This window comes from Eptesicus fuscus, chromosome 7 (genome assembly GCF_027574615.1).
Source record: "Eptesicus fuscus isolate TK198812 chromosome 7, DD_ASM_mEF_20220401, whole genome shotgun sequence".
In the NCBI taxonomy this organism is placed as follows: domain Eukaryota; kingdom Metazoa; phylum Chordata; class Mammalia; order Chiroptera; family Vespertilionidae; genus Eptesicus; species Eptesicus fuscus.
Window position 1 is genome coordinate 31,291,239 of NC_072479.1, and position 15,882 is coordinate 31,307,120.

Sequence of the window (15,882 nt, forward strand, 5' to 3'; positions counted from 1 at the left end):
AATATCACTGTGTTTGTATTTTATTTTTTAAATAAATATTTTGACTTGTTAAAAGTTTTAGTTTTTGATTGTGGAGGATTCCAGTCAAGATGGCGAGATGCCCACCTCCTTCCAGGATCACATCAAAATCACAACTAAATTATCATGCAATCAACCTGGAGAACCATCTGAAGACTAGCTGAACAGAACTCCTATAACTAAGGATATAAGAAGTTTTGGTTTTACTCATTGCTTGTATAAGAGGTTTCCCTTACTGCTTGTACAGATATGCAGTGACACTATAAGGGATGTAACTGGTTAACTGCAGCGATATAAAACAGTGGTCTTCACATGGCTGTGAGAGATCTGCAAAGACTTTCAAGAAGTATATAGTTGGAAATAATTTTAAAGGAGTCAATTTCCAGATCCTCTACCTTCTTAAATCCACACTCCTAAAACTCACCTGTTTGGGCGGGTGCCTGTGTTTTGGATTCTGTTTTACACATCCCCTTTCACAAGGAGCCCTTTGCCTGCATTAGCCTAACAAAGGAACGGCATATCTCTCACCCATAGTACTCTCTTGCATTGCTATGAGGTAGGGCTCAGAAGATCCACTGAAGCATCAGAAACAAAATAATTCCTTTTACTAAAGGCATTATAAAGGCCACCCTTATCCATCTCAATAGGGGACTCGTTCCATTAAAATTTTACCCCTCATGATTGATAATTTAAAATAAAAACTTGTAATTTATAATGTCTATATGTATAAGTATTTCATAATGATAATTCAATTAAAATAATTTAAAAAAAAACACTCAGAGCCCTAGCCAGCTTGACTCAGTGGATAGAGCATCAGCCTGCGGACTGATCCCAGGTTCGATTCCAGCCAAGGGCACATGCCTGGGTTGCGGGCTTGATCCCCAGTAGGAGGCATGCAGGAGGCAGCCGATCAATGATTCTCTCTCATCATTTATGTTTCTATCTCTCTCCTTCTCTCTTCCTCTCTGAAATCAATAAAGAAATATATTTAAAAACAAACAAACAAAAACACTCAGAGCCCTGGCCAGTTTTCTCAGTGGTTAGAGCATCGGCCCAAGGATGGAAGGGTTGTGGTTTTGATTCCTGGACAGAGGTAGGTACCTGGGTTGCAGGTTCCTGAGCCTCATGGGGGACAACCAATATGTCTCTCTCATGTCAATGTCTGTTTCTCTCTCTCTCTCTCTCTCTCTCCCTTCCACCTCCTCCCTCCCTTTCACTTTCTCTAGAAACTAATGGAAAAAATATCCTCGTGTGAGGATTGAAAACAAACAAACACATACTCAGAGGGTATAGAAAATTTTGTTGTCAACTGGACATGATATCCTATATAATAAAAGGGTAATATGCAAATTGACCCTAATGGCAGAACGACCAGAACGACCACTGTACCAGTCACTATGAGGTGCACTGACCACCTTTTGGTCTCTTTCCCCAACCGGCAGAATTGCCTGATGGCCACCCAAGGTGGGGGCGGGGCTGGCGAGTGGGCAGGAACAGCCGACTTTTTGGTTCCTTCCCCCGGCCATCAGGCACCAATCACCCGATGTAGAACGGGGAACCGGGGGTGGGTGGCAGCAGCAGGTGGGGCTGGCTGCAGGCAGCTGGGGAAGATGGCCCTGATCTCAGGCCAGGCTTAGGGACCGTACCTGCACATGAATTTTGTGTGCTGGGCCTCTAGTAAAAAAATAAAAGGAGAGCAGAGACCAGTCACCAAAGGGAAAGGATGTTGTGCCATGTTCCTGTTGTGAATTTAAAGAATGACTGGACTATACCTAACAGAAAAGATTAAATTTTAGAACGTATTCACATTTCAGAAGAATCTTTCATAGAATTTATAGTTGGCTGTCAACAATATATGTGATAATAAAGAAAATATAAGAATTTAATTTTGTTATTGTCATTTCATTTGGAACTGACAGAAATATTATTACATAAATCACAAATGAGATCTTAGAAGAAGTTAGAATAATTATTTTCAAGATATTTCTGTGTTTCTTAGAGTGTGCCCCATAAAACACTTAGTGCTGCAAATATTAATTGTGTACAGAGTTTAGGGAAAAGAAAGATAGTATTAATAAATATTGGTTTCAATAAAGTTTAATAGATTTCTTTTCATAATAATAGCAATCACTATGTTCTAGGAATAGTTTTAAATACTTTAAGGATATTAACTTATTTTTCACAACATCCCTTTGAGGTATGTATTCTTATTATTCCCAAATTAAAAATGGTAAAACAGACAAAAAGATGTTAAGTAACGTGCCCACGGTCACAGTGTAATAACCTAGTGAGGTCTGGGATTTAAAACCAGGCAGTAGAGCTCGTGTGATGTTCTTAACTGTTACATTATGCCTTTTCTCACCAAATTATTCAATGTCTTTAAAATATGAATGGGCATTGGTAATTTTAAAGAAGATAGTATTACATTAAAGCATTTACTTGATTAAGAAGTTCTTTTCTCTCAAACTATTTTTACAGAATCACTGCTCTTCAGGACAATAATCTAGAGAACACTGTTATAGAATAATCAAAATCTGATTTATCCTCTTTCAAAAGCATTTCTAAAATACTCTGGAACCAGATTATTGGTTCTATCACTTGTCGTGAACAAAACACCATTTTAGTTGGGGCACGATCAATGAAACAAATAAGTAAAATATATAATGCATTAGTAAAAAGATTTGATGAGAAGCTGATGATGGAGGAGAGAGGACAGATATGAAGTGATAGAGGAGTGATGGGAACAATAATTAGACATGATAATTCTGAGTAAAAAAAACTGAAGAAAGAGAGTGAGCTAGCCATGTGGATATCTGGGGAGGCACATTCCAGGCAGAGGATATGTCATATGCAAAGACCCGAGGTAGAAGTGCTTCTGGCATTTTTAAGGAATAGTAAGAACATAAATATAGACCATAACTAAAGGGAAAAACAATAGAAATGAAATTAGGGAGATGAGAAGCCACACCATGTAAAGTTTTGTAGACTACAGTAAAAATATTAGCTTCACTTCCAAGTGAATAAGAAACAATGAGAATATTATGAGCAAAATCTAACTTTTAACAGGATCATCATGGCTATTGTGGAAAGAATGGACTATAGGGAACAAACTAGAAGTAAGAAGACCAATTAGGAAGTTATTGACTTTGGGTGGTGGGCACACAGTGCAATATAAAGATCTTGAAACATAGAAATCCACACCTGAAACCTGTAAGAACCTATAAACCAATGTCACCCCAATAAATTTAATAAAAATAAAATAACAATAATCTAGATGAGAAACAATGGTGGATTGAACCAGGTTGGTGACCTTGAGGATGGTGAAAAGTGGTAGAACTTTAGATATATTTTGAGGGAGAGACTACAAAATTGCTGAAGGACTGGATCTAGCAGTGTGAGAAAGAGAGTATTTGAAGACTCCTCCAGGATTTTTGGCCTGAGCAACTGGAAGAATAAGATTGTAATTTCCAGGACTAGAGATTTAGGATTTATCAACATATATGGTATTTAAAGCCATGAGACACAATGAGATCACCTAGGTAGTAGATATATAGAGAAAAAAAGCGCTCCAACAATGAAAGGTTTGAAAGAAGAAGAATCAGCAAAATAAACAAAAAAGAGAGAGAAAAAGATGAGTATTTTGTGAGGGACTTTCCCTAGTATGAGAGAAAAGGGGCTGCAATAAAGAGTGGTAAATTATGTGAAATCCTGACAACAGGCCAAATAAGATAAGGATTGGGAACTAACAATAGGATTCAGCAACACAGAAGTAAAATCTGATTAGAATACAAGAGAAAATGAGGGGAAAAACCTGGCAGCACTTTGAAGGAATTTTCTGGTAAAAAGGAACAACAGATATAGAATAGTGGTTGGAGGGGTAATGGCATCCAAAGAGCATTTTCAGAATGTGTGCTCTTAACCAGTATGATATGTCATTTCATTTAATAAGACTGAATACCAGGAGAGCTCACTAGGTGGTAAAAGAATAGATACAAATAACTAATTGTACTATTAAATTCAATAAGAGCCATGAATCATAGATTAAATACTATGGAAGAAGAGAAGAAGGTGAGAAAGAAAAAAAGATATATATCAGGATGTTTCCTAAACTGGGTTTTAAAGACTACCTAGGGTTTTATCTGCCAGAGATCACGGGAGGAAAGAGTGGCAGAAATGGGGAGAAGGGTATTCCCAGAAAATAAAGGTGTTCCAAGGAAGCATACAAGTTGCAAAATTAACTGCATGGGCAATGATGCATAATCCAGGCCAGTGTGCATGGATGGTGCTTGAGGTGCAGAGGAGGAAGAAGGAGGATGAATTAGGCTGGAAAGAATATTATTAGTGAAAGATTAGAAATGACCTTGATGGCATAATAAGGATATTTTAGTTTTTAAGTATAAAAAAAGGAATTCTCAAACATTTGAAGGTAGAAAAGTGACATGACCATTTCTGAAAGACAAATGATGGGACTGGGAGAACAGATTAAAAGGGGCCCTCTGTCAGAATAAAGCATGGCCAGCATGCTAAAAAGGAATTACTATTCTTTCTTTTAATAAAAGTGAATGCACTAGATCTGATTAAAATTCTACTCAAGTGAATCCTACACCACCCACATTCTTTTCTAAAAATACAACTGTAAGAACATGGTTCACTTGTGCAACTTTCCAAAGAGGCGACATTAGTGCAGAAAATTTTAGGAAGAGGTGAAGCTGATGTATACTAAATAACTGAAAACAAGCATGTGCAGGGTAGAAAGTACTAAAATTCATTTTCTCCAGCATCACAAAATCTTGATGGAACTATTTATTTTGCATCTTTTATATGCTAGTAGATATTAAAAGATTTAAAATATCAAAATTTTGCTGAAAATAGCAAACACTTAAGGGAGCTCCAAAAATCTTTATAGACTACTGTATTCTTAAATTTAAAAGATACAGGCTTGCTAATTCCAATGTGACCACATATTATGGATTAAATTATTAGCTTTAATTTTGTGAGCCAGTTTTCATTATCTGGTTTTTCACTTTCTTATTTGATTATAGCAAAATAAAAATTAAACGGTTACTCATAAGTATAGGTATCAAAATTATATATTTCTTATATAATATATAATATTATATATTATGTATTTAATATATTTAAGTCCACATAAAAAAGTTTACTTCTAATCTTAGGCTACATAAACAATTACACTTAAAAAAACTTTTAGAAAAATAATTCAGGTATTCTGAAACAGTTTATCACCAGAGGACAATTTATTTTGGTTAATGAAAAATAAGTTAAATAAGTGATCATATTTTCTTAGTACTCTTGCTGGCTAGAGATTCAATCAAGTTAACCTTGATTTACAACGCCATGCAACTTAACTCATATTTTTAAAAATCCCCCCCAAAATTTAAATGAAAAAACATGGTATACTGAAAACACTTATAGATTATGAATTCAGTTCTAAATATGATTCTTTCAGGCTGTCTGAGACTTCGGACAAGCCTTTGACCACTTTTATCTTAATTTTTCTTAATACTATCATGAGGTGACTGTAATAAATGCTCAGAATATAATATGTAGCTCAATAATGTATATTGTAGCCAATGAGAGATTGCTACTGAACACAAATAAGTATTTATAAAAAATATATGTATAAAGTATAAAGGATGTCTATAAAATGAATCCTTATAGTCAGCATCAAACTTAAGAAATAGAATATTAACAGTATATTGAAACCCCTCATCTTCCCCATCCTATTTCTCTGTTTACTCATTTCCCCATAGGAAATTAAGCACTAAAACTTGCTTGTGTTTAACATTATTATGTGTATTTTTCTTGACTTTTTTGCCATATATTTATACTCTGAGATATACAATTGTGCTTGTTACTGAGTTATATAAATGGAACCATCCTGCAGGAATTTTTCTGTGACTTATATTCACAACATTGATCCACGATGATACATGTAGTTGTAATTCATACGTTTTTACTGTGGCATAGAATTCCATTATAATTTATCCATTCTCCTATTAATGAAATCTTTGTTCCTAGATTTCTGTTCAACATTGCTGCTATTGACTATTCTTGTATAAATTTCTAAGGCACATGTTTAAGAGTTTCTCTAGGACATATACGTAGGTGTGGAACTGCTGAGACAAGTTATATATACACTAGAGGCCTGGTGCATGAAATCCATGCACAGGTAGGGTCTCTAGGCCTGGCCAGCGATCAGGGCAAATTGGGGCCTTCCTTCCCCTGGCTGCTGGCTGCTGGCTGGGGCCTTCCTTCATTCCGCACTGCCCCCTGGTGGTCAGTACACATCATAGCGAGCAGTCGAACTCCTGGTCAGTCGAACCTCCGAGGGGACAATTTGCATATTAGCTTTTTATTATATAGGATTGTCAACTTTATTAGATAATGTTAACTTGTTTTCCAAGGGATTGATTTTTTCTCCCACCAGCAATGTGGACAGTTCCAGTTGTACATGCTTGGTAACATTTGATATTATAAAACTTTTAATTTTGTGCTAATGTAATGCTTATAAAAATAATATCCCATTGCTGTTTCATTTGCTGTTCCTCTGATTAATAATCACGATTGAGCATCTTATCTTATGTTCATTGGCCATTTGAGAGTCCTCTTTGTGAAGTAACTAATCAAGTCTTTATCTTTCTTTTACAAAGGTTTGTTTGTGGTTTTTTTTCTCACAGATTTTTAGGAACTCTTTACCTATTTTGGATATTAATTTTTTGTCGGTTATAGATCTTATAATTAGTTTCTGCCTCTTGTCACTTTTCTTTTCACTCTTTTCATGGTATCTTCAGAAAACAGAAATTCTTAATTTTTAACATGGTTGAATTTTTAATCTTTTAAGATTTGCTGGTGTATATTTAAAGAAATCATTCCCCTGTCAAAGGTTATAAATATATTCTTCAATATTCTAAAAGTACTATAGTATTGCCTTTCATAGTTAAGTTTTTAATATACTATGAATTGATTTTTCAAATATATTTTTATTGACTTCAGAGAGGAAGGGAGAGGGAGAGATAGAAACATCATTGATGAGAGAGAATCATTGATCAACTGCCTCCTGCATGTCCCCTTTTGGGGACTGAGCCTGAAACCTGGGCATGTGCCCTGACCAGGAATCATACTGTGACCTCCTGGTTCATAGGTTAACGCTCAGCCACTGAGCCACACCGGCTGGGCTGAAATTGTTTTTGTGTTTGTTATAAAGTAGGAATCAGATTTATTTATTTGTGTATGTGGCAGGGAGAACAGTACTCTACTCCAAGCTGTCCATATTCTAATCCTCAGAACCTATGCATATATTATGTTACATGAAGAGGAGGAATTAAGGTTGCAGATGAAGTTTTTTCCAGTCTGCTGACCTTAAAATAAACAGAGCACCCTGGATTATCCAGATGGCCCCAACATAATCTCAAGAACACTTTAAAGTGGAAGAGGGAGGAAGAAGAGGAGGTCAGAGTCAGAGTCAGAATTGAAGAGGCTACAATGCTACCTTTGAAGATGAAGGAAGGAGCCAAGAGCCAAAATACAGGGTGGGGCAAAAGTAGGTTTACAGTTGCTCCCATGGAAAATACTACAATACTTAATAAATAATAATATGAGAATAAAGTCTTGTGTTTCGTGTACTCACAAGTGTAAATCTATTTGCCTACCCCTGTATGTAGGCTGCTTCTAGAAGCTGTCAAAGGTAAGTAAATGGTTTATCTGTTAGAGCCTCCAGAAAACATGTAGTCCTGCTGACACCTGATTTTAGCCCAGTGAAACTGATTTTGGACTGCTAATCTCCAGAATGCTAGAAACATTGATGTGAGAGAGAAGCATCGATCAGTTGCCTCCTGTACACACCTGACTTGGGATCGAACCAGTAATGTAGGTATGTGCCTTGATTGGGAATTGAACCTGCAACATTTTGGTGCATGGGACAGTGCTCCAACCAACTGAGCCACCCAGCCAGGGCACGGTCTTTAATCCATTTTGAATTTATTCTTGTATACATCAAACTAAAAAGATTTTGCACAGCAAAGGAAACCATCAACAAAACAAAACACAGCCTACCAACTGGGAGAAAATATCTGCCGATGATAGATCTGATAAGGGTTTAATACCCAAAATTTATAAAAAATTCATATAACTTAACCCTAAAAAAATAAGCAATCCAATTTAAAAATGGGCAGAGGACCTAAATAGACATTTCTTCAATGAGAATATTCAAATGGCCAATAGACATATGAAAATATGCTCAATATCACTAGTCAACAGAGAAATGCAAACTAAAATCACATTGAGATATCACCTCACACCAATCAGAATGGCTATAATCAATAAATCAACAAACAAGTTGGTGAGGATGTGGAGTAAAGGGAACCCCCGTGCACTATTGATGGGAATGCAGACTGGTGCAGCCACTATAAAAAGCAGTATGGAGGGTTCTTAAAATTTAAAAATAGAACTACCTATGACCCAGCAATTCCTTCTGGGTATTTATCCCAATAAATTCAAAACACTAATTTGAAAAGATGTATGTACCCCTATGTTCATTACAGTGTTATTTACAATAGCCAAAATATGCAAGCAACCTAAGTGCCCATCAATAGAAAAATGGATAATAAAGATGTGGTACATACAATGGAATATTACTTGGTCAAACAAAGAATGAAATCTTATCATTTGCAACAACATGGATAGACCTAGAGAGTATTATACTAAGTGAAAAAAATCAGACAGAGAAAGTCAAATGCCATATGATTTCACTTATATGTGGAATCTAAAGAACAAAACAAGCAAACAAACAAACAAATAAAAACAGAAACAGACTCATACTATAGAGAACAAGCTGATGTCTCCAGATAAAAAAGGGGCTTAGGGGGCTGGGTGAAAATGGTGAAGGAATTAAAAAGTACAAATTGATAATTACAAAATAGTCATGGGTATATAGTCAATAATCGTAATATATAAAAAGCCAGGGGCCGTCATGACAGAAACAACTGATGGATGACTGAACAGCAGGCTGTGTGAGGCGACCAGGCCAGCAGGAGTGTTAGTGAGGGACGACCAAACGACTGAACAGCAGGCTGCGTGGGGCGACCAGGCCAGCAGGGATGGCAACTGGGGGCAACCAGGCTGGTGGGGGGGGGGGGGCAGCTGGGGGTGACCAGGCCAGCAGGGGGTTAGTGAGGGATGACCAGGCTGCGTGGGGCAACCAGGGCAGAAGGGGGGACAGTTGGGGGTGACCAGGCTGGTGGGGGGACAGTTGGGGGTGATCAGGCCAGCAGGGGGGAGTTGGGGGTGACCAGGCTGGCAGTTAGGGGTGACCAAGCTGGCAGAGGGGGGCAATTGGGGGCAACCAGGCCAGCAGGGGGGCAGTAAGGGATGACCAGGCTGTCAGGGGGGACAGTTAGGGGCAACCAGGACAGAGGGGGGGCAGTTGGGGGTGACCAGGCTGGCAGGGGGGGGCAGTTAGGGGCAATCAGGCCAGCAGGCAGGTGGGCAGTTAGGAGCCAGCAGACCGGGATTGTGAGAGGGATGTTCAACTGCTGGTTTAGGCCCGATCTCCGGCAGTCAGACATCCCCCAAAGGGTCCCAGATTGGAGAGGGTACAGGCTGGGCTGAGGGGATCTCCCGCCCCCCTGTGCATGAATTTCATGCACCGGGCCTCTAGTATTATAATAACTATGTGTGGTTCCAGGTGGGTACTAGAGTTATTGGGGAGGATCACTTTGTAAATTATATAAATAACTATCCACTATGTTGTACACTTTAAATAAATGTAAAATAATATTGAATGTGAACTGGGATTGAAAAATAAAAAAAAAAGAACTAAAATAAAATAAAATAATTTAATCACAGTTTAAATTCCAAGTGGGGCTCTAGTCCATTTTAGGACTATTTATTTCTAGTTCACCCTTACTCATACAGTGTGAACCTCCAGAGACCTAACTTAAATATGAGTGCTTTACCCGGCCTACACGGTCTTCATTGTAGGTAGGCCATGAACTCTTAACTTTTCTCTCACTGGAAATGTTATTCTACTGAAAGCTGTGATGACCTTCTCTGCCCACTGTGTTGACTGGCCAACAGCTGCTTATTCAAGAATTGATGGATGCTTCTGGGAAAATGCAGCCCTAAAAGCTGAGCTCATTTCTCTTGGTTACCATCTTTTCCTAGATATTTGCCCTTAATTTAAACTCCTTGATCAGTCTCTGATGTTCACAAATCAATTCAAAACAAATTTAAACACACTCACACATGTACACAACACACCATACACACAGGGGCATGCATGCATATCTCCAGTGTTTTTAGGTTTTCTCACAAGGAGGTTTGGTCCTAATTATCTAGCTGACTGTTATTGGAAGTAGGTTTCTATCATTTTCTTTACTTTTTGCACATGTAATCCTAGAATATGAAGTACGGCTGTGTGGATACTATATCCTATGTGTCCAGAACCTAATAGGCTGCCTGTCACACAATAAAAAACTACTAGGCTAAAAAAAATAATATGTGAAAGTCTCAACAAGTAATTAGAAGGTGTGATTTGATGGTGAGAAAAGAACAGAATCAGTCCAGCCGGCTTGGCTCGGTGGTTGAGCTTCGACCTATGAACCAAGAGGTCACGGTTCAAGTCCTGGTCAAGTTACATGCCTGGGTTGTGGGCTCGATCCCCAGAAGGGGGGATGCAGGAGGTAGCCGATTAATGGTTCTCATCATTGATGTTTCTATCTCTCTCTCTCTCCCTTCCTCTCTGATATCATTAAGAATATATATATATATTTTAAAAAGAATAGAATCAGATATCATTTTAAGATTTCTAAAGGTGGAAAATGGTCATACTGTTCTCAGAAATGACAAAAGTCAAGACAGTGGAAAAGCCCAGCTGACATGGCTCAGTGGTTGAACATCGACCTATGAACTAGGAGGTCACGGTTCAAGTCCTGGTCAGGGCACATGCCTGGATTGCAGGCTTGATCCCCAGTGTGGGGCATGTAAGAGACAGCCAATCAATGATTCTCTCTCATCATTAATGTTTCTCTCTCTCTCCCTCTCCTTTCCTCTCTGAAATCAATAAAAACATTAAAAAAAAAAGACAGTAGGAAAATGAGAAGTAGAATTGGTTGAAAGTAGACTTTGGTTTTTGCACATGGCTGAATCTGATGTATTCATGAGGTACTTAAGAGAAGCTGTTCAGATAGCATTGAGGAATGTAGATTTGAAGTTCTCAAAAGAGGTGGAGCTAGATATAGGATTCAAGGTTTTTGTTGTGAGGGTAATTACTGAGAGGAAATACAAAGAGATAAGAGATGGAAACTGTGCACAAAACATAAGAGAATACCTAGATATACTTAGGGGATGATTAAGGAGAAAGACCCTTAAAGAAAATAGATAAATGTTTAGAGTAGGCAAAGAAACTTAGAGGAATGCAACTTAATGGAAGATAATGAGAAAGAGAGTTTGGAGAAAAGCAATTATCATGGTCAAATGTGGGTGAAAGGTCAATGAAACTCTGGGATGAAAGACGTCCTAACAAATACCATCAATCTCTGAGTAGTAAAGGAAGGCAGGAATGTTGGAAAGATTTAAATTTTTAAGTGAGAATAAAGGTTTAGAAAGAATGTAGATGATTTTAACTGGTCATTAATAAACAAATTAATGAACAAATTTGAGGTCTTAAAAGAAGGCAGATAATCAATATTTGAGTGGATATGCTTTGCAAAATTTTGTGACATTTTTCAACAAGGTTTGCATCATGGGGTAGGGTCAAGAGACAGAGCTAGTTCTCAGGAAAACAAGAAATTTGCTTATAGACATTTTAAAGATTGGTAAATCCTATATAATAAAACCCTAATATGCAAATCGACCAAACAGCAGAATGACTGGTCACTATGATGTGTGCTGACCACCAGGGGCAGACGCTCAATGCAGGAGCTGCACCCTAGTGGTCAGTGTGCTCCCACAGGGGGAGTGCCGCTCAGCCAGAAGCTGGGCTCACAGCTGGCGAGTGCAGCAGTGGTGGGGGGAGCTCCTCTCCCACCTCCACTGCAGGCAGGCGGTAAGGAGTGAAGGGTCCTGGACTGCAAGAGGGCGCAGGCCAGGCTGAGGGACCCCCCGACACACACACCAGTGCATGAATCTCATGCACTGGGCCTCTAGTATATGGAGAAGAGAATGGAGATTAGGATACAGATTTGGGAGTTATCTACATAGAAAAGACAGTTGAAACCAACAGTATATGTAGATATTTGTGTCGTAAATTCTTTCAATAAAATAATGATTTCCTCTTACAGAGAAATAATACCTAATCTAAAGTACCTTCTATCTTCATTAATATGTGTAGATTAGTTTTTGAGAACCTGAAAGTTTCCTTATGGTAATTTGAAGAATAATCCTATTATCAGTTGGCTATAAAAATCCCAAAATTATAATTAAAAAGAAGACATTCATAAAACTTGCTAGGATTACAAATGTATTCTTGAGTACAGCAGTTATTGAATCAATATTATGGAAAAATTCTCCAACCCCTTGCTTCTGCATAAGCAAGGCATTATTTGGGGAAATCAGAAACAATAACAAAAGCATATGTAGGGCTACTATTCTACCAGTATAGACCTGAATGATATTATATTCACCAAATTACTTATATATAACATTTCAATACTACTAAAATTCTAAAGTACATTTTGCATATATTACTTTATCATTATAACAATCTTTCACGACAAAAAATCATTTGAGCCTCCACTTTAATAATGATTAACCCAGAAACAGTTATTGCATACTTCTTTGTTACTTACTGAAATTATGCTCAAATTAAAAGCTTCTTCTACCAATAAAGTGACCCTGAATAAATTCACCTGAAAACTAAAAGCCACTTCACATACAATACAGCAGTTATTCTTATTAAAATAAAATCCTCATACCATTTGGTGATGCCATAACAATCTTTAATAATATCCTGAAGGACAGCACGATAGAAGAGTGATTCAGTGGGCAGCTGAAAAAAAATGCAGACATATATAAACACAGAAAACAAATAACAGAAATGAAATCAATACAAGAGAGTTGGGACCATAAGTGAATGTTAAAAACCTGATGTGAAACCTAAGATACAATTTTTTATAATTTTTCCATCCTAAGTTAAAATGTTACCAAAGAAAAATGAGCTAACATTCCAAATGGAGTGCTTATCAGTTAAATATGTAGAAATAAACTTTCATAATCATCCAAATCTGTATAAGAGAGCAGTAGGACAGAATATATGTGAAAGAGAATGTGGGTTTGTCCTAATGGGGGTGGATTAGAGAGGATATTATCTGGAATCAACACCCAGAAAGAGATGGTACTACCCTAAGTAAGGACACATTAAAAATATGTCTGAGGCCTGAATGATCATAGCATTGGCTACTTGTAGGCTTAAAAAAAAGAACCTGGAATGGACACAGTATCAGAGATTGAAGTCTTGGCAAGGCTTCATTTCCTGGGGAAAAAGAGGTAGGGGGTGTCCATGAAGGTGCAAAGGTTTCCTCAAAGGAAAAAAGGAATGGATGAAGCATGATAGTTTCACAGAAGCAGAAGGTAAAAACAATATTATATAGTTGACCCTTGAAAACATTAGGGTTAGGGGCGATAACCTCTACACAGTCAAAAATCTGTGCCTAACTTTTAAGTTTCCCAAAACTTAAGCTATTCCTCAGTAACATGAGGGGGATTGGTTCGAGGACCCGCTGCAGATATCAAAATCTGTGGATGCTCAAGTCCCCTATATAAAATGGCATAGATCAATGCATACAGTTGGCTCTCCACATCTGTGGACTCCCAACCATGGCTAGAAAACAGTACAGGAATTTATTGAAAAAAAATCCACATAAAAGTGGATCCATAGAGTTCAAACCCATGTTGTTCAAGTGTCAACACAGAAAGAGTGCACAGAGAAAAGAGCATTTTACAGTAGCAATGCAACAGGTACTTTTAAACCAAGAAACTACGAAATTCATCAAACTCCATTCACATCCCCAAAGACCTGTTAATATTGAGAGTAGAGAAAAATCAAACTCAAAATAATATCAGCAACAATGACCTGCTTCCATGCAAAGTTATTATTAGGAAGAAAAAAAAAAGAATCAAGAATGGAGGGAAGTCAACAATATTAACTGCTTTTGAGAAGTCAAATAAGATAAAATCTAAAAACTGTCCAATGACTTGATACAGTTTTAAAGATGAGTTCAGTGAAATGTATATGTTCAATGAGTTATCCTTTTGTAACTCCTATTTTTCATCAAAGACCAACATTGCTATTTTCATCTGTTTTCGACCGGAATGTTTGGATTCAGATGGAGTTTAGCACAAAATAAATTTTGCCTGTGTGCTCAGGAAGAAAACCTACTCTGTTGTCCCTCTCCCCCATCTAATGTCAAGTTCCTACACAGTGGGCCCCAGATGCTGAGACTCAAAACACCACAAATTGAGAGTTGAAGGTCCACCATTATTTCTCGGGTCTTCGCCTGATGGTACTACCTTCTTAAGTCACTGAAGAATGTCTTGTAGGATCTCAATAGAGCACTTTGAATGAACATATGTATCTTTTCTGGATGGTGGGAATAGTGTGGAGGGTGATTCTAGTAAGAATGGCATTAGGAATACCAGCCCCTGTCTCAACTCTTACAATAACTCACTAAAACCAGACATACACACACACTTGAGTGCCCACACAAAAATTTATAACCTTTAAAAGGCACATTTCTTATATGAATTATTTTTCCAAATGCAATTCCTTGAGACTTCAAGTTTCCTTTCCTGAAACATTTCATATTCTAAACATTCACACTTCAAAACATTTTATTCAAAATTTCCCATCTTTGGATATATTTTTCATTTTGAGTAATTTATTTCTGCAATACCCAAAATCTCTACTTTATCATTTGTGCCTCACTTCCCCTCCCCCCAAATATCCTTCAGTTCTCTCACAAAAATGCTGAAATCACTTTTCATCTATTGACACCTACTTTTATATTGTTCTATTAAAATTCAAAGCATTTGGGGAAATATATTATTACACAAAGTGAAATATTAGTATTATAAGTGGCTTACAAAGTTCTTAATTTGATTAGGTGTAAGAGATGGGGACTTTAATTTTATGTGACTTTTATATAAAACTCTTAAAATAGTTAAAGCTCTCCTTTGCCATGCTTTTGAAAATTATATAAAATTGTATCAAGATAACTGAGAAATAAGTGTATATTCATATTGTTATTAAAAACCAATTGTAGAAAACTATAAGTAAGACCAAGAAATGCATTTTAACAAGAGAACATAAAGAAATGGGACACATAGAAAAATACAAACAGGATGGTATAAATCATCATTCCCAAGTTACTCTGAGTAAATAAGAACTTTACAGCTGTCTCCTAAGAGGAAGGGAAGAGAGTAATGAAGTGCCTTCAAATGTGCATTCCTGGAATAACTAGGACTATCTATCTTGGTAAATACAGAAGGGGGTAGGTGGGAAGGGGGTCAACACTGTCAACATTTACGCAGCCTAGGCCTGACTATTCCAGGATAAACTGGATGTGGCTCAGAGTTTACTTTTTTTCCTTCACAAGTGATAAATCAACTTTACGCTTTAATGCATGCTAAAATGGGAGGGAGCAGAAAGAGTGCACCATTAAAGTGTGTGTGTGTGTGTGTGTGTGTGTGTGTGTGTGTGTGTGTGTGTGTGTGTGTATGACATGCATTTTACAGGTCTTGTGGAAAGGGTACTACACTGGAAGTTGGGACTCTGCAATTAATTAAGGGAGCTGGAATACATGATTAAAATTCTGCTGGGTATCATGCTATGTAAGTTTGGTAAAATAT

At 37.4% G+C, this 15,882-nt stretch overlaps 1 protein-coding gene across 1 annotated transcript in view; it reads right to left on the reverse strand.

Moving 5' to 3' along the window:
- Positions 1 to 15,882, reverse strand: part of METTL25 (methyltransferase like 25) — a 102,304-nt gene that overhangs the window by 20,201 nt on the left and 66,221 nt on the right. Inside the window, exon 8 of the mRNA XM_008143797.3 lies at positions 12,951 to 13,024. Within this exon, the coding sequence (XP_008142019.3) occupies positions 12,951 to 13,024 (74 nt within the window). The remainder of the gene's footprint in view (positions 1 to 12,950; positions 13,025 to 15,882) is intronic.